Raw genomic sequence first — 18,762 nt, 5'->3', positions numbered from 1 at the left:
TCTTGCCAGGTATGCTCATTGCTCCTGGGACGCACAGTAACTTGGACAGGGAAAGTTGATGAACAATTATTAACAGTACCAAGGGACTGGAGTAATGAAGAACTGGTTAGTAGAATTCATAATACTTGAAAGGACACAGGAAGAGCAGATTTAAGGAGCAGCCACTACTTCCGGGGCTGAGATTGGATACCCAAAAGGAATCTCCCCTAAGGCTCTGATTCATTAGGGAAGGCACACCACAGCTCACTGAATAGCGAGAGGCTGCATAATACTACTCTAGCAGAACTTGATGGACATCTGCCCTCTGGAACTTGCTAGAATTCTGCCCTATAAGGTGTTTGGGAAAGCTTTTCATGGAGGAGTGTCTGTTCAGAAGCTCTCTGCTACAGAAAAGCCCCAGAAGGTTGCCAGGGGAAGCTGCTGACTGATGGGTGCTGCTGACTTTCCTGTTGATGGAGAAGTGGGGTGCTGGGAAGCTGCCCATGCTACGGGAGCCTGGAATGAGCTGGGATGGAGAAGCTGGTTCTGTTGCAGGAACTGGGCAGCATGCAAGATGGCGGTGCTCTGTGGCCAGATGCTGGAAAAGCCCCTCCCTCCCTCTGCTTGTGTGGCAGGAGCTGGAGCTAGAGAGGCCCCCTGCTCTGCACCAGTCTCTTGAGCTAGCACTTGGAACCACCATGGAAAAACTTGCTGCAACTTTGTTGTCTGTTGACCGTTGACTTCCGGCCATGGAAGTATTTCTTAGAAACCCACAGAGTCTCTTGGCTTTCAGACATGGTTCTCCTTTTTTCTGTCATGTAGTAACAGCCCAGTTTCTGCCCGATAATCAGGACCATTCACTTCAGCCAGAAGAATAACTCTTTTTATTTAAAATAACTCTTTTAATTAAAAAAAAGGAATAACTCTTTTTATTTTTATTAAGAGCCTAAAATAAGCAGATGGTAATAAATCGATGACGGTCGCCCACAGCTATCTCTCTGGGTTTTTTTTTCTTTCCTAATATACATGGGAGAAAAATGGGCTAACAGGTACTTTCACATGTACAGGGCTACAAAGACTTCCCTTGGAGGTTTGATTTGACTGTTTACCTTGTCTGTGGAGGAAAGGAATCCTGGGTTTGATATACAGTCTTCCTGGGTCTCAGTGTATTCTCTGTATAAAAAATTCTCAGGTGTGTCAGAGGACTGTACAATGTTTGTTCCCCTGGAGTGAAATCATGATTTATTTCACTAAACTCAGACGTATTACTTCTTTTTAAATTTGATTAAATGATTAAAAAAAAACACACACACTCGTATTTTACTTTTATTGGCAGCCTAATGCATACCCTAGCCTATATACCATTAATCTCGCCTACCTCCATCTCTCTCTACCCTCCTCTTCCCTGCTGTCTTTCTTCCTCCCCCCATCAATCTCTCTGTCCCTCCATCAATCCCCTATTCCTCTTCCTCCTTCAGGGGATGATAAACCACTCATGGAAGGCAAGCATTGTGTGTTATTAATCTCGTTAGCCACCATTGTGGCTGGTGTGTGGTTGAAGCGGAGTAAATGGTTGTTCTATTTAATTAGATTGAATGAACTGCATGGTTCTGTGAAGGTCATTCACGTGTTCATGGTGTGAACTTTCATTGAGTGATTATTGGATGCCAGGAACTGTACTGGATGCTGGCAATAAGGAAACGCGCGTGGAGCAGTGGGGGCCTCACAGAGCTCACAGCTTTGAGACAGGTGGACAGAAGTGCAAATGTCTCATCCTGAGGAAGAGCACAGTGTCAGCAGAAGAGGTGGATGGAGAAAGCCAAGAATGGAGCTGGGTATGGGAGTGAGAACTGGTACAGCAGGAGGAGGAAAGAGTGGCCAGCAGGATGTCAAGAGGTTTCTAGTATCAGGGTGCTAGTGGGCAAAGGCAAGGAGAGCTCGAGGGAGCTCGTATATGACCTTTCTTCTCTTTGTAAACGCAGGAGTAGAGACAGTGTGCTGAACCGAGGAGGAGCAGGAGTTGGGTCATGTTGATGACGATGACAGTAATAGTTCTGCATTAATGAGCTCTAAGCACGTGCCTGGATTCCCTATAAGGGTTTGATAGACATTACATTTAATACTCACAGCAGACAGTGAGATGATTGCAATTCTTGATCCAGTTTTATTGATGAGGAAATAGAGCTGCAGAACAATTACATGACTTGCCTGAATTTTGACATCTACTGAATGGTGGAGACACACTCGCATCCCCTTCATAGCCAGTCATTTTAACCATGAAGATATGGCGACTCCTGCAATTGGAAGGGAGGTTTAATGAAAGTAACCAGGGTCCAGGGCCCTGGGGGGAATGAGAGCAGGAGGCAGGGGCTGACAGCCCCAGACAAATGTTAGAATGCATATCCTGAGAGGTATCGAGGGCACTGTCTCAGAGATGGTGAATTTTAAATGGCACCCATTTGGATGGACTCGTTTGTAGTTTTTAATTTCCTCATTTGTATGATGCAGACTGTTGGGCACATTCTGTTCACGATCCCTTTCTACCATGTGAGTTTGTTCACTCATACCTGTAATCATTGAGACCTTTCTTTGTCTTTAAACCCTTTAAACCTTCTGTATGAGTAGCAGTAACACATTTGTTCTCTCAACCTGTATAATCCTGTTGATGATTTTCTAAACATCTATAAAGAAATATATTTCCCCTCTGGCTATAGGGCACTTCCAGAATGCAAGAGGGAGCCCTAAATCAACTAGCAGCCAGCAAATAGCTTTCAATAGCGTGTCCCGCAGGCTTTTGACTTTAGTACCAAGTAGAGGCAAACATGGAAATTAATTTTGGTTTAAAAAATTCCAAACTGGGGCTTCTTTAGTCACCAGTAACATTTCTGGTTAAATGTACTTGGAGGTAGTAAAAATATGCCTCGGAGGCAAGACAAGTTGAAACCTTTTCAGGTGCAGCATTAAGAACACTGATAACCTTTTATATAAAGCATGCACGCTGTGCAGCACAGGGTAAGTAATAAGACTTTGCCTGCGGGATATTCCAATCGGGGAATCCATTTGAAGGATATTACAAGCCAAAAATCATAAGACACAAAAAGCTGACTTATTCCCCAGCAAGTTCTACTGTAAAGCTCTATGGACTGGACACAATAGTCAGATTGATGGTGTCTGGCAAGAGAAGACACTCAGAACCCAATGCTCACAGAGAGTCATTAATATACCCACCACGCTGTCAGAATTACTTGTGAGATCAGGTTGATGGAGCAGCAAGAGCAAGAGTAAAATCATTCGGGGTCCCTGGCATGGGGAAGGGGGAGGGCGACAAGGCGTTGATGATAGGTGGGAAGAACTGGGCAGGGAATGGTTCATCACAGCCGCCTGAAGGCAATTTCACTGATGGACTGCCCAGATATTTTGATAGAGGTCGCAAACACAAGCTGCTGATGTTGCCTTTCCGAAGGAGTCTGAAATCCAGGCTGTTCTTGGTTTCTCTCTGGAGGGCCAGAGAACCTCCTCCACCTGCTTCCTCCAAACCCCCTTGGAACTGAATTGCCGCAGTCCTTTCTGTGCTGTTTCTGAGTCTCATGGTCCTCAGGCTTCTATAAAGTTAAGAGTATCTAACTTCATATGCTCATGAGGACTGACTGGCACCATACCTGTGATGTGCTCAGCCCCACGCCTGGCTCAGGAAATGGTCCTCCCTTGCAATTCCTTGTGTGACAAACACAGCTTGCCCCAGACCTCTTCAAATCAGTGCAGTGTTTGGACCAGACAGTGGATGGGAAGGCTCATTGTGGACATCTTGTTTAGTCCTGGGGGCCACCCCCCTCTTTAGCAGAAGCCTCTCTCTGTCCACGGTTGCTTGGCAGGAGGCTCCCCAGACGAGCCCTGGTGTAGTTTTCTGCATTATTCCCAACCTTCGACCCTGGATGTCCTTCCCAGGTGATTCATGTCTGGTTTATGTTGCTTGCAGCATAATGAGAACACTATCGACATTACTGACTGACGCGCCAGTCAGTTCTCATGCAGCAGCTGTAAACCCCAGGCTGGGCTATCATGTCATTAACTCCATTCTACATCATTTATTCATTTGTCTGCTTTTCCTTTTCCTTTTTTCACTGTGTATAATATCCACCTACATCTGTTTATCAGAAAATCTTGGTTCAACCTCAAAATTGAACAAAATCTAAGCTTTTCTCACCATCTCTGCTGTTCCCTCTCCAAGGCACATCACTACTTGCTTTTGGTCGGTGATCACAAGAGTCTCCTCGCTGCTACATCTAACTGGGCCCCACTGGGATCCGTTCTCTGCAGTGAGACCAGAGTGACCTTGGAAAACTGCAAATACTGCTCCGTTTTCTGAACTCCCCATATTTCCCATGATAGAATAATCGCCAAAGCCCTTTTGGACCTGTGCCAGCCTATCTCCCCAATCCCTTGTCATCCCACTCCCCTTCCAGGCATCATACTGCCTGACTTCTGCCTTCCTCTCATGGGACATGTTGATTTCATTTCTGTCTTTACACTTGAACTTTTTGCAGCCTGGAATACTCTCCCCCCTAGATTTTTTTTTTTTTAAAGATTTTATTTATTTCTTTGACAGAGAGAGAGATCACAAGCAGGCAGAGAGGCAGGCAGAGAGAGAGGAGGAAGCAGGCTCCCTGCTGAGCAGCAAGCCCGATGCGGGGCTCGATCCCAGGACCCTGAGATCATGACCTGAGCCGAAGGCAGCGGCTTAATCCACTGAGCCACCCAGGCGCCCCTCTCCCCCCTAGATTTTGACGTGGTTGGCTTCTCTGGGTCACTCAGGCCTTGGCCTAACCACCACCACCAAGAGAAGCTTGCTCCAAACTATATATATATATATATATACATACATACACATACATACATATATGAAGGCGATTCTCCATTATTCTGGATTGTATTTCCTTTTTAACTTCTTTATGGCACTTAATGAAAATACTTGTTTTTTTTTCTTTTGCTTTTGCTCTGTCTTTCTTTCTAGGATGCCGGCCTCATAAAATTTTGTCTTTTTTTTTTTTCACTGCTATTTAGCTAATTTATCACTTAACATCCAACACAGTGCTAGGTACACCGTAATGCTCAATACATATTTGTGGAAGGGAAGAACGAAGGCATCAATATTTCAGGAATAGTCATGGATATAAAAACAAGACATGAGAGATGAAAAAGGCTCTGTCTCTTTGTTCAAGGAGCTTTAAATTAGTATTGTGAAAATCAGATTTATCCATGTTACAAATTAGTGCTTAAAATAATTAGACTACATTAAAGTTTAAAACTTCAAGACAGAATATATTGTAAGTAAAAGTTAAAAGAGAAGCAAGAATGGGAAAAGATTTTTGCAATTATAAAACAAATGATTAGCATATAGAATTTGTAAAGAATTTCCACAAATCAATAAGAAAAAAAAAAACCCTTCAACTTTAGATTAGGCAAAGGATATAGTAAAATAATTTAAAGGCAAGGAAATCTGATTGGATGATAAGCATATGAGAATATGATTCTCTTTGTAATAATCAGTGACATGCATCCTAAATGAGCAAGATGTCATTTTTTGCCATCACATTGACAAAGTTAAGAAGTCTGACAATACCATGTGTTGGCAAGGATGTGAAAGCAAGATTCCATACACTGCTCTCATGAGGGTAAATTGGCAGAATAACTTCAGAGCAATTTGTCTCTAGAGTAAAATTTTATTTTTTTATTAAATATTTTTTATTTTTTTATAAACATATAATGTACTTTTATCCCCAGGGGTACAGGTCTGTGAATTGCCAGGTTTACACACATCACAGCATCTAGAGTAAAATTTTAAATTGCATACACCATATGATCCAGTAATTTTACTTCTACTTCTTCATAATTTGTTTCATATACCTTTTAGAAACTTTTGATTTTAGGTACTGGGGATATATTCTTTGCATCTTTGTAACTGTGGACATTTGGCAACAACCGCAAATGGCTGTGGTTAAAGGAAAAGATCAATTTATTAGAGGATATTAATATAGAGGAATTCTGTGTAGCTGTTCCTTGCTATAAATTGATATATAGTATTCCTCTGTATTAGCAGATGTAGTAATATTAATAGATTTCAATATCATAATACTGGGTGGAAAAAGCAAGATGTACAGTGTTATATACATTTTATGTTAAACTAATGAATACATAAAATGATACAATGTATTATTTCTGGATACACAGAGGCTAGAAGGACGCACATTAAAATCGTGATCAGGGTTATGGAGTAAGGGAAAGAATTGGGAGCCAGACACAAGAAGGCAAAAGGGACTTTATTTGTCATGCTTTATTTCTTGCATCAAATGATAAAGCAGAGGTGAGGCCACGTTCACAACAGTTAATTCTAGGTTGTGTGTCATGATCCTTTGTTATAGTATTACATGTAGTCTCCTATAGTCAAAAATTTTTCTCTTCTAGAAATCTGTATTCAATTTTTGAGACCATCCAGGTAGCATGATTTGGGTGCCTAGTTTCCTTACTGTGGGATTTTAAGCAAACATTTGAGCTTCCACCCTTTGACCCCCCACATCCATAATGAAGATAATTAGATGCACAGTGGTGATCCCGAGTAATTAGCCTGTGGTGCTTACCTAAAGCCGCCTTGCCTGGAAGCCTTCTCCCCATCCCTTTTCTCCTCTGCCCAGAGGCGCAGTACACATAACACAGACCCTCTGTGCTCCTTGAGCATCCTGGGTACTGCAACACTTAACACAGTGCTTTGTGATAAGTCACACCATGGACCAGTCTCTCCTGGGAGACAAAGAAATCTGGCTGTAGACCATGTCAGGCAGGAGCAAGTAGTACATGCTCAACAAACTGAACTTAGTAGCCGTAGAAGAGGCTTCATCCATTTTTAATGAAAAAAATATGTGACCAAAAGAACGAAAACATGACAAGACTTGATAAAGCAAGACACCCCACAACGGCTCCTGGGTCTTACTATTCTTTTGACTTCAGTGAATAAATGTAATCCCCCCAAATGCTTTACTTAATTAATCCCAGCCTACCATGTATATCCCTGAGATTTTCCCGCACCGTGAATAGGGTCATCAACAGGCTCTCATTGAGAGCCATCAACATTTATATTTAGACACGTTAAAGAATAAACATTCATGCCTTTTTTTCTGCTTCATCATTTGAGATAAGCATACGCTGAAGTTCTAAAATGACATTTCATGCTTTGGAAATTCATTTAACAAACATTTTTTAAAAAGAAGAATAAAGGTTTTCTCTCAGCCACTGAGTAATATTAATATCAACAGCACTGGGTGGCTGTCCACAGTGATGGTTGGCACTCTGTCAGCTCTCCAGTGGGGTTTTTGACATGTGAAGGACATGGGGTTTTAGTGCCTTCAGAGGATCTGGAAAATACATTTTTATTGTTCTTCTTCATGGATGGAGAAGCTTTACAAAGTTGTTTTATTTTTGAAGCACTTGATGTTTTGAATGAGGATCTTTTCTTCTACATTAACAAAGGGAATGACACACCACCGCCTTGTTAGCCTGAAGCACAAGGAATGAAATCACAGGGAGATAAAAGGCCCTGAGGGGCACCGAAGCTTAGGAAGAAAGGGTGTATATTTCAAGAAGAACCATGTTTTTCTGTGCTTTGAGACTGTGGAAGATTATTTTGGTCCCTTCTGAAAGATACTTGTTCTGTAGAGAGATTTTCCTGAAAGTGACTTCCTTGTGCTTTGTCTGTATATTAGGATATACAGGGCTGAATTTTCCTCCCTATTTATTTCTTCTGTGGTCCCAAATTTTCCTAAGTTTAAAGTCAGTTGAGAACGTCACAGCAAAATGACACATAAAAATATATTTTCAAGTCAGTGTAGCTGACTGCTGTATCCTAACAGGTGCTTGACATTTAAATGTTAAGAACGCTTAAAGAGTCTTACTTCGAACAGCAACCCTGGTGAGGGTCGTTATGTATTATAAGCTGACATCACTTTCCCTCTGATAAAGCTGGGTTCCAAGATTCAATATTATCCTGCTGTCAGTGTTTGGTAGAGGTGTATCCACAACTTTCTCGAACCTCTTATAGTTCCACAGTTTGACTCCTTAGAGGTATTAAGGAAATACTGGGTGGAGGTATTAAGCCAAGACCAGCAAAACCAAAATAAAATGAAACCAAACACGGACTGCTCATTTCATCTAGGATTTCTATAGACCTAATACAAGTTCAACAGAATTGGCCACTTTTGTGGTTCTCGGTAATTTAGAGCCGGTTGCTTCAGAGTCTTAAAGTGTCTTAAAGTTCAAAGTGCGTTTGAACGCTTCTTCTTTTGTCTCAGTGGGCATAGATAAGCTGAGGCAAAATCAAGTCAGTGGGATGGGTGCCTCCTAATATGGCAAGATCGTCCAGATTTTATTTGTGACCACCTCTTTCTTCGTGCTAAGGGGAGGATTACTAAGGAGTTCATGTGTTCTTTCTCAATTTCTCTTTTTACATTTCTGGGCTTTACGTACAGGCCACTCCTCTGGACACACTGATCATCTGCAAGTGGGGGAAATTTCTAAATCCAGTTCTTGGTTGGCAGTTAAGAATAGGATGTCACGTAACAACTGGGTTTCACTGTGGGGCTGAGCTTTTTCCAGTTGGCTTTAGGGAAACGATTGAAAGGGATGATACCAGAGCTTGTTTTTCACTTTGTAGAGTTAGTGGGCAATTTGTTTTTGAAATTCACATTGTGAGACCTAAGTTGTCCTTTTTGTCATGAATGATTCATGCAAGACAAACAAATACTATGAACCAGTAACAGACCTGTTATTCTTGCTTTATGTACAGCTGGAGGATGTTTTTCCAGGGTGTTCTTTTTTCTTAGGGTGGGATGTTCCAGTGTGCCAATCATGGAATAAAATTTCTGGTATACAAGATCTGTGCTGTGTCACACATACCAATAAGTACTTTTTGTGCGATTAGTATGTTTTATCATTCCCGTGTGGCAAAGAGAAAATTAAGTGTAACCGAGGTTGGGGACTTGCTCAAGGTTCTATGGCTATGAAGTGACAGTGGTCTGCTAGGGTTCAGGTCTGCTGATGCTAGGTGATTATGCTCTTCCTTGAGCCAGCCAGTGATTGATGACTTTTGTAACAAGGTGAACTTGATGGTAAATGTTACTCCTTACTCTAAGGGAAAAATGACTTTATCCTTTCCTTTTTGTTGTTGTTGTTCTTACTGAGGAGTGTTTAGGCTGAGGCAATATATTAATATGCCCTTGTTCTTTCCTCCAGAGCATCTCTCAACTTGGAATTTATGTTTATCTCTCGTTGTGCTCCTTTTCTTATTCTTCCTCTACACAAAGACACGAGATTTACTAAACTGTCTGCCATTTGTTCAAAGAATGTTCCAGTGCCTTGTTTTTGTCAGCACATGTGTGCCTGTGGACATGTGGAGACATTCCATATCAAAACCATTCTGATGGTGCTGCTGTTAACACTTTAAAGCCTGAGAAATACCACTTTTAGGCAAAAAAAAAAAATTATCCTTCAAACATCTGTGAGACTTTTGTCTTAGAATGTTCTCCTTTAAAAATCAGGAGATGCAGTGAATGTGCACTGACTGATACCAGATTTTGTAATTGATGGCCATCAGTTGCTCGGGACGGTGCATGTGGTCTGGGGGCAAGATCACAGCTTTGGAGGCATTGACAGGTTTGGGTGATTCGCTTGTGTTCACTACTTGCGTGGTAAGTGACTTAGCAATTTACCAACTGAGTCCATTTTGCACATGAAATGTTGGAATGAGTTATTCATTGAGTTATTGTGATATTTGAAGAAAATAGCTGCATAATGCTGACAAATGTTTGCAGCTTGTTGTATCTTACAACCCCTTCATTCTCTTAAGTGTCCTTTCGATGGGAAATTGGACTGAGGGTTTAAAGTGGGCCAGGGGGGAAGAATGTTCCCAGAAGTGTTAAGATGGTTTAACAGGTTTGTTTGCCTGTGAAAGTCATAGTGCTCCACATTCATGATCATCTTCATTCGTTCACCAAACAGACCTTGACCTCTGGCCATGCGCCATGTGGGTCTAGTGTTCAGTCCGGTGTGCTCTTAAAGCGAATGATATCATCACTGTTTTCACAGTGAGTTTATTGGCTTTTTTGTTTGCATAGAGTCATTATCAACTCACAGAAGCTCTTCACATCTGACATCTCCTTAATTTTATTCTCTCTTCAAGAAATGCCCTATGTTCTCACGACTGAGTTCATTTCCTATTTTCAGTGCCCCTATTGACCCCATAGGCTTGCTCAGTGAAAGGTCTTATCATTTGCTGCTCTGCTTCAAAGAATCATATTTGATGAAATTGTGGGATATTCTGTTTAACCAAAATGTGTAATTTCACTCCTTTAGGAGCTGCATGGCCGCATGAAAAATGCTTGGACTTTTGTTCACAGAAAGTCCTGGATTTTTTTTTTCAGTATTTAAATTTATTTGTTTTTTTCAGCGTAACAGTATTCATTGTTTTTGCATAACACCCAGTGCTCCATGCAGTACGTGCCCTCCCTATTACCCACCACCTGTTCCCCCAACCTCCTCCCACCCCCGACCCTTCAAAACCCTCAGGTTGTTTTTCAGAGTCCATAGTCTCTTATGGTTCGCCTCTCCTTCCAATTTTTTTTTTTATAAACATATAATGTATTTTTATCACCAGGGGTACAGGTCTGTGAATCGCCAGGTTTACACACTTCACAGCACTCACGATAAGTCCTGGATTTTTTTAATACTGATGCCACCACTTGACCAGCCAGGTGTTTGAGGACATTTTACCCACATGGTCTCGTCCTAAATATCTCTGTGTGCTGAATGTGATAATGATACAAACCCTGTTGTAATTGCTGTGATGACTAGAAAGAGGCGATAAAGCATGGAGCACAGAAGCTCGCACAATAGAAATGCTCAGTGGGTCGAACCCTTTCAAAAGATTTTTCTGCATACTCTTCTCTTACTGACAAAAGAATATCCAATGATTGCAAAAAAAAATTTAGAAAATCTGGTTAATCTAAATGAGCAATAGAAAAACCGAGCATATTCTTAAGACCCAGAGTATAATTTGGTACTCTGGTACCATTTGACCATAGAGCCTTTTTAGTATCTGTCTGTCTGCCTCTCTTTCTGTCTTTGTCATGCTCTCTCTCTTCTCCCCTCCTTCCCAGGTATTAGGTTCAGCCATATTAAATTGCTGATATTTGGCCTTTTTTAACCTAAATTAATAGCAATTTCATCTGGTTCATTCTAATGTATCGCTAAAATTGGATCATACGGTGCCCATCATTTTAAATTTACTTTTTGCAATTAAGATATTGCTAATGTCTTTTAAGTTCCTTAAATATTCTTCTCTAATGTCACTTTTAGTTGATGCGTCATATTCCATTATGTGATTCTACCAATTCCTTTTTACTATTTTCTATTACTAGAAAATTAGATTTTGTCAGTTTTATTACTATAAATATAAACAGTACTGCGATTAAACATCATGATAGTTTTGGAGGGAGTAAAATATAGTAGTTTAGTAAAGAGACTGAAGACAGGAGGTCTGACTTCACTGTTTACTACCCATGTACCAGGTGAACAAAAGTCACCTGGATCTCCATTTTTTCATCTGTAAAATAGGGACTACATTAGTATCTACTTCACAGGGCCATTGCAAGGGTTCATCTGTATTCAGGCTTAGATAGGTATCTGTGGGCACATCGTAAATATTTTTAATGAGTGAACTATTGTGAATTGTTACTATGTTTACACCCATATGTTTATTGGTGTTGGAAAAGTCTCTGAAGAGGAATTTATGACTGAAGAGCTTTTGATACATCATTCTAGATTAAGGTGTAGAACAGAGGTGGTAATCTACTCTCCCATAGATATGCATGTGAGTGCTAGTTTTCAGAAAAGGGAGAGGTTATCACTATCCCAGTAAATATCAGGCTTATCCTTGTTGGCACCTTACTTCCTGACTGAGGCTACACAGTTTTTTCCTAGTTTAATATCCCTGAAATCAGAATGCTTCTAACCATCAGAATCAACTGGGTGGCTCCCATGATGTGGCAGGGTGAAGGTTTCTGTTGGCAATGACTGAGATCAAGAAAAGCTGTCAGTGTGTCTTAACACCTGTGAAATTCAAGTTTGATAGGGAACAGGGCAAACATATATAAAAATTGCGATCTGAGTGCAAGATGAGTTTCATGGAAAATATATACCGATGTCTTTTTCAGAGAGCATCTCAGATTGGATCTGAAAAAAATGTACCTGAAGGACAGAGGTTTTTGGGCTGAGCTTGGAAAACTGGTGAGGGCCAATGAAAGGAGAGGGCATCTCTTCATGTCTGCTTATTTCTATACTTACTACTTTTGTTGTACACAGGAAGATGATAGTGGTCATGATGTAGCAGAAGCAGGCATTCATGGGCATTTGCCATTTCAAAGCCTTGTGACTGTTGTATGTATCATTCTCTCTGAATGTAGTACCTCCTGTAGCTTCCTCCCTTTCCACTGCCCCTCTTCCTATGTTCAAATCCCCCATCCCTTACTTAAGTAGGGCACACTCTGCCTTTAGGTCTCAGCCTGGACATCATTTTAGTTGGAAAGTCTTTCACAGTTCAACAACACTGGTTACAGGTCATCCCTGTGTTTTCTGTTGTACCTCATCCATATTCCTACTCGATGGCTTTTCACGGGGTATTTTATTGTCTAAGAACTTAAGGCCTCTGCTGGTAACCTGTAAGCTTCTAGAAGCATTCTCCTTTGAACTCTAAGCCTAGTACCATGGCTGGCACATGGCGGGCCCTTGAGAGATATAAACAGAGTGAATTTCAGTACTCAGCCTGAAGATGTAAACTGTGGTTACTGGTGTCACTGGAAGTTGTTGCTATAAGGGATCTAGGGTGAGCCCATTGTCTTGCAAGGACCCAGTGTTCCACTAGTTGTCACTGAGGGTTGTAGCATGGACCCTGTACTTCTGACCACAGTAGTTTAAGCTTCCTTTTATTTCTATCTTATTGTGAGAGCTTATTAGAGCTTGCTATCTGTGCTGCCTGAGACCCTCATTAAGACCCCCGAAACAGCTGTATGAATCTGGGTACACTCTGTCTAGAGCGCACTTGTAGCTGTTAGCACAACTCAACAAGAGATGAAACCAGAAGCTGAAAACGAGTCCCTTATGAGTATTAGGATTCTTTTCAGTTTGTTCTAAAAGTTTGCTCATATACCTTTTCCTATTAGAATATCCCATCTATTGCCATGTTAATATTAACTACTTTTTTTTTTTTTAACTTGTCAGTGAGAGTAACCAACCCAGTCACTTTTTCTTTGGGAGTGAACCACTTGGCCCTTGAGATTAGATCGAGGTAGTAAGTAAAAAATGTGAACTGATTTGACCTCAGAGTCTCCAAACAGTCTTTTCAAACACAGTGCATGAATTCAGGATAACTGGTCAACCTTGGCATTCCAAAGAAACAAATTCTACCTCTAGTCTAGACAGTCAACATATTCTAGTGTTTGGAGTAATCAGGCTTTTGTGTCATAAGCTGTAAAAATGGATGTGTTGCAGTAGTGAAATATGACACACGAAGAAAGAAAAGGAAGTCCCAGTGATGCCTAAATTCAAGCCAGGCTTCCGTGTCTGACTTGTTCTACTTCCTGCTTATTTGTCTGTATACTTTTGTATGTGGATTTTTCCCTCAGCACAGCTTATGTTGATGCCCAGTATTCACACTGTGAGGCCCATGTATCAGTGGCCTGTTAGAGAAACGCAGCCCCAAGGAGAGAAGCTGTCACTTCAAAGCATGCCACAGTGCTTAGACAGAGCCAGGAAATTAACCATGTCAGCACGATAGTATTTCCTTAAAAGCCTGAAACACTTTCTTTGATGCTGAGAGTTATCATTTTCTGCTATGAACTCGTTTCTGTCATAAGGAGGTGTCTTAAGGGTTTTTGTTTTTTTGTAGTTTGCATTTATCTAACCCCAAGAAAATAGAAGTGGTCTCTGCCTGACTGCTCCTCTGGGAGAGAAATTGTTGAATGGGATGTGGAAATGTGGCACAAAGAAGAAGAGAGACAAGTTCTGTACCCTTAGTACCTTGACTTCTTCCCACCACTCTTCTGATATTGTAAAACACATTCTATAAAATGTATGTGCTCCAGGCCACCCTTATCCCAGTGTCACTGTGGGGAAAAGGAACTCTATACCATCATGGTTGTTGCTTTCTTTTTTTTTTTTAATTTTTATTTCTTTGACAGAGAGAAATCACAACTAGGCAGAGAGGCAGGCAGAGAGAGAGGAGGAAGCAGGCTCCCTGCCAAGCAGAGAGCCCCATGCGGGGTTCAATCCCAGGACCCTGGGACCATGACCTGAGCTGAAGGCAGAGGCTTTAACCCACTGAGCCACCCAGGCGCCCCTGGTTGTTGCTTTCTAAATGCTTCTGACACAATTTGGATGTCCTTATCAAGGTAGTTTTATTAGCTAAGATTGTATTAATCTGCCATGATACATTAAGAAAAAATGAATATTTAATTTAATATCTGAGATTCCCAGAAGTTGAGAGAAATATGAAAACTTTAGGGAGAGTTGAGCAAAGAAAATGAGTGAAATTGAACAGACTTTTTAAAAAATTGAGTAAAAATTATTGAGGGAGTAGTTAGCCTGCAAAGAGCAAGGTCAAGGATGCATTCACATTTTCGGAATAAGATCATTTCTAGTACAGACAACAGCGATGAACCATGTCCGAGAGACCATGAGGAAGACAGAATGAAAAAGGGTCAGATTCCACGATAACAGATTTGGCTTACATGGAATGAAGATTTCCTTACTCTTAGGACAGATGAATCAGGGAACGAGTTATGAAGGACTCTGTAACTTACTTGGGTGTCCCATAAAAACAGGAGAAATTCTTCTCGACCTGGGATATCTGAGGGCACTTAAAGAAACATACAGTGTGGGCGCCTGGGTGGCTCAGTGGGTTAATGCCTCTGCCTTCGGCTCAGGTCATGATCTCAGGGTCCTGGGATCGAGTCCCGCATCAGACTCTCTGCTCAGCCAGGAGTCTGATGAGTTGTGATTTCTACTTGTGATTTCTCTCTGTCAAATAAATAAATAAATAAATAATCTTAAAAAAAAATACAGTGTAATTTTTTTTTAAAAGGACAGATTCTAATTGAAAGAGTTGTAATTGAAAAACAATTCTTTGACCCCATCCATAGGCAATAAAGAAGCAAGTATATGAATAACAATTAGGCTTAAATCTTAAACTACTACCTAATCTTATTCTGTGAAAGAAGATTGTGAGTTCTCAGGTAATTGCTTTCTTGATCTGGTTTAGGTCCCCTAATCCTCTCATTGTTTTTAATTGTGTTAAAGTATGTTTATTAAATTGCTAATGAGAACAAAACCCTACTGATTAAAAACAAAATTATTCACTTAAACCTTTTGATATTATGAAATAGAAGGTAGGTTCTACTGTTGGAAGATGAATCCTGCATGTCTAATAAGTTCTTTCCTGTGTGCCTGGTTTTATTTCTCTCTCTCTCACTCTCTCTTTTTTCCCAATAGTTCATTCTAGATATGTTGAGGTTACAAAATTTTTATGACATGTAACTGTTTTTTTTTTTTTTTTTAAAGATTTTATTTATTTATTTGACAGAGAGAGATCACAAGTAGACAGAGAGGCAGGCAGAGAGAGAGAGAGGGAAGCAGGCACAAAAGCAGTTTATCCTAAGAGCTCCAGGCCGAGCGCATCTTCCCTTGTGATTTTTATAGCATCTAATTAATAAATAAATAGGCAGCTGGCTAGGCAATGAATATTAAGAGTTGGTTTTGGCTTATCATCACCCCTTATAATTTTTAGGATGTTTGGGATAGAGGAGTTTTCCTTTCCCTCTCCCCTCTTCCGGCTCATTTTGAATTGCAGCCATTCTTCCTCTCCTTTGGAACTATACTTTTAAATCTATCTCTTCAATGCTCTTTTCTGTTACTGTCTTACTGGTTTCGTATGCCTGCTATTGCTTTTTTGGTTTTGTTTGGTTTTTTGGTTTTTGGGGAGAGAGAGAAAGAGAGAGTGTGCTTGAGTTCCTGCATGTGTGAGTGGGTAGACAGGGAGGAGTGGGGGGATGGGGGCAGGGAGAGGGAGAGGAAGTGCCGAACTCCACACAGGACTTGATCTCACAACTCTGAAATCATGTTTATTGTCATTTTTCTTTGCTGACCTAAGTGTTTGTTTTATTTTTTTAAGTAAGTCAATGAATTTCAGTGGTCAAATCAATTACTCTCCGTTTTTTTCTGATTACCTCCCAATCCATGCATCTTTTGACTGAGCTTGAAAGCAGATCAGCAGTTTTCCTTTGGATTGCTCTGGTCTAGACGTACAGCGGGGTCAGTCTGCTTCCCAGTAGGTCAGCCTGCATGACCCCTCTTGGTCTTCACCACCACTGCCCAAGGTCAGGTCCCTGAATCTCATTTACATCCTGATTTGCTCTATTTTTCCTGCCCTTCTCCCTGCCTTTTGTTGTGAGCTCCTTCCTGCCCCTTCCCCAGACTATAGCCCACTGACCTTACTAAGATGCAAACCTACATCGTCTCTCCTTGTTTAAGATCCTTTATGACCAAGGCGCCTGGGTGGCTCAGTGGGTTAAAGCCTCTGCCTTCGGCTCAGGTCATGATCTCAGGGTGCTGGGATCGAGCCCCACATCGGGCTCTCTGCTCAGTGGGGAGCCTGCTTCCTCCTCTCTCTCTGCCTGCCTCTCTGACTACTTGTGATCTCTGTCTGTCAAATAAATAAATAAAATCATTTAAAAAAAAAAAAGATCCTTTATGACCAATATCTTATTCACAAGATGCACTCCAACTCCTCCGTATGCATTCAAGCCCTTGCCTGAGCTGAACCTTCCCATATGGGGAGCCAGCCTCCTCTCCCTCTATGCTTCTTACATCCTCCTGTCACCACATCAGACTCAACACTCCAGGTGCTGGAAACAGGCTAAGCAAAGGCATCAAGCTGGAAATCATAGCCCTGCTTCAGCAATGGAGTAACTAGAAGTGATCCGTTTAGTGCTGCACACATTTAAGAGGCCTTAACCTGGGCTGGTGCCAGGGCCCTGCTGTCCAGCCATGGACTGGCAATGAAGGGATCACTAGGCCATTCTCATCAAGAGCAGAGGAAAGCTGGTTTTGAAGAGCTTGCCGTTGCCCCATCCATCCTCTGATGCCCTCTCTCATTTCTCCCCCTGCAGCCTGTGATGGTGATCACTGGGGGCCCCACTGCAGCAGCCGGTGCCAGTGCAAAAACGGGGCCCTGTGCAATCCCATCACGGGGGCTTGCCACTGCGCAGCAGGCTTCCGGGGCTGGCGTTGCGAGGACCGCTGTGAGCAGGGCACCTACGGTAATGACTGTCACCAGAGATGCCAGTGTCAGAATGGCGCCACGTGCGACCACGTCACGGGGGAATGCCGCTGCCCACCCGGGTACACTGGAGCCTTGTAAGTGACATGCCGAGAAGCAGCAGGGCACAGTCCTGCTCACCTTCTCCATTCATGCTGCTTCCCCCTCCCTATTCCTGGGCTCCTGTTTCTGTTTGCTGCCTGAAGTCACTGAAAGGGCGGGCTCTGGGCACAGAGCAGGGAGATCAGCAGTGACAGCTCTAAGATGTTCCTTGAACTTCAGACTCCAGCCCAAGTCTGATGGCCACCATCCATGTTTTCCTTCTGGCCAGGCAGAGATAGAGAGGACCAGGCTTTATGTTGAGTGGTAATATTGGTGGTGGGAGGGAGGGGAGTTGGGGCAGATTTGAGGTTCTGCTTTAATTACCCCACAATTACATTTATTATTAATGGTCCATGTTGTTCTGCTCTGTGTGGCAGCTAATTAGCCGAATAAAGCTGGGTGGATTCAGTGCCATAGAAAAGAGAAAAAGGGGAAGATGTTTGAGACAATCCACGATAAAAGGTTAACTGGGTTATTTAATGCCTGTGGATACATACGTTGCTCTGTGAGCATAAAAGAAATGTGTCAGATCTTTGTAGGATACATGCACACAGATAGTTTTATTTTTTCTGGATATAATTGATGCAACTTCTTAACCTCCACTACTTTATTTTGTGTGAGGGACTTTCTTCAGTTGGCTGGTATCAGTAAACAGAATAAGAGGCAAAATTTGCCCAAAAAAAAGGAAATAGAGAAATCTTGCTCCCTTACTGAGAAAATTACACTTGTAAATCATGGAATTAAAACTTGAAAAAATATGGCTGATTAGGTAAATACTTCCTGCCAACAGTATTAACAGCTATAAAGTAGAGCTTAAGAAAAAAACTGCATTAGCCTAGAAAGCCCTCATTTTCAGAAGAATGAATGATCATCTCAAACTACTTAATTGTTAATATTGCTTTTATGGGTTTTAATCAAGGCCACAATTGAATACGGCTTTGGGAAACTTGGAGCAGTTTTATAAGAGCGCAAACAAGGCAATTAATGGCTTAAAGAAGAAGGTTCATTCATAGGAAAAGGGTGGGAGTTAAGGACACAGAAAATCATGAGGCTCAGGAAGGAAATGCTAAAAATTGATTGTGAAGAATATGTGTACAAAGCAGGGGATGTGCAAATGTTTCAGCCTCCTCTGAGGTTGGAATAAACCCACAAACAAAAGCAGACCTCGGATATCACACAGAGGCTTTAGGCTAGTTGCATGGAAAGTTCCTGTCACCAAGGAATGTTTGGCTGAGAAGAGTCATCCTCGGTGCTCTTAGATAGGAAAC

At 41.6% G+C, this 18,762-nt stretch overlaps 1 protein-coding gene across 3 annotated transcripts in view; it reads left to right on the top strand.

Annotated features, from left to right (window-relative positions):
• MEGF10 (multiple EGF like domains 10) overlaps positions 1-18,762 on the top strand; it is a 212,602-nt gene that overhangs the window by 123,954 nt on the left and 69,886 nt on the right. For all 3 annotated transcript variants that reach the window (XM_046000699.1, XM_046000698.1, XM_046000697.1), the window contains one exon: positions 17,244-17,490. In XM_046000699.1, coding sequence (XP_045856655.1) covers positions 17,244-17,490 — 247 coding nt within the window. The remainder of the gene's footprint in view (positions 1-17,243; positions 17,491-18,762) is intronic.

Source organism: Meles meles, chromosome 3 (assembly GCF_922984935.1).
Source record: "Meles meles chromosome 3, mMelMel3.1 paternal haplotype, whole genome shotgun sequence".
Classification (NCBI taxonomy): domain Eukaryota; kingdom Metazoa; phylum Chordata; class Mammalia; order Carnivora; family Mustelidae; genus Meles; species Meles meles.
Note: the sequence above shows the minus strand (reverse complement) of the source record. Positions and strands in the feature narration are given on the sequence as shown.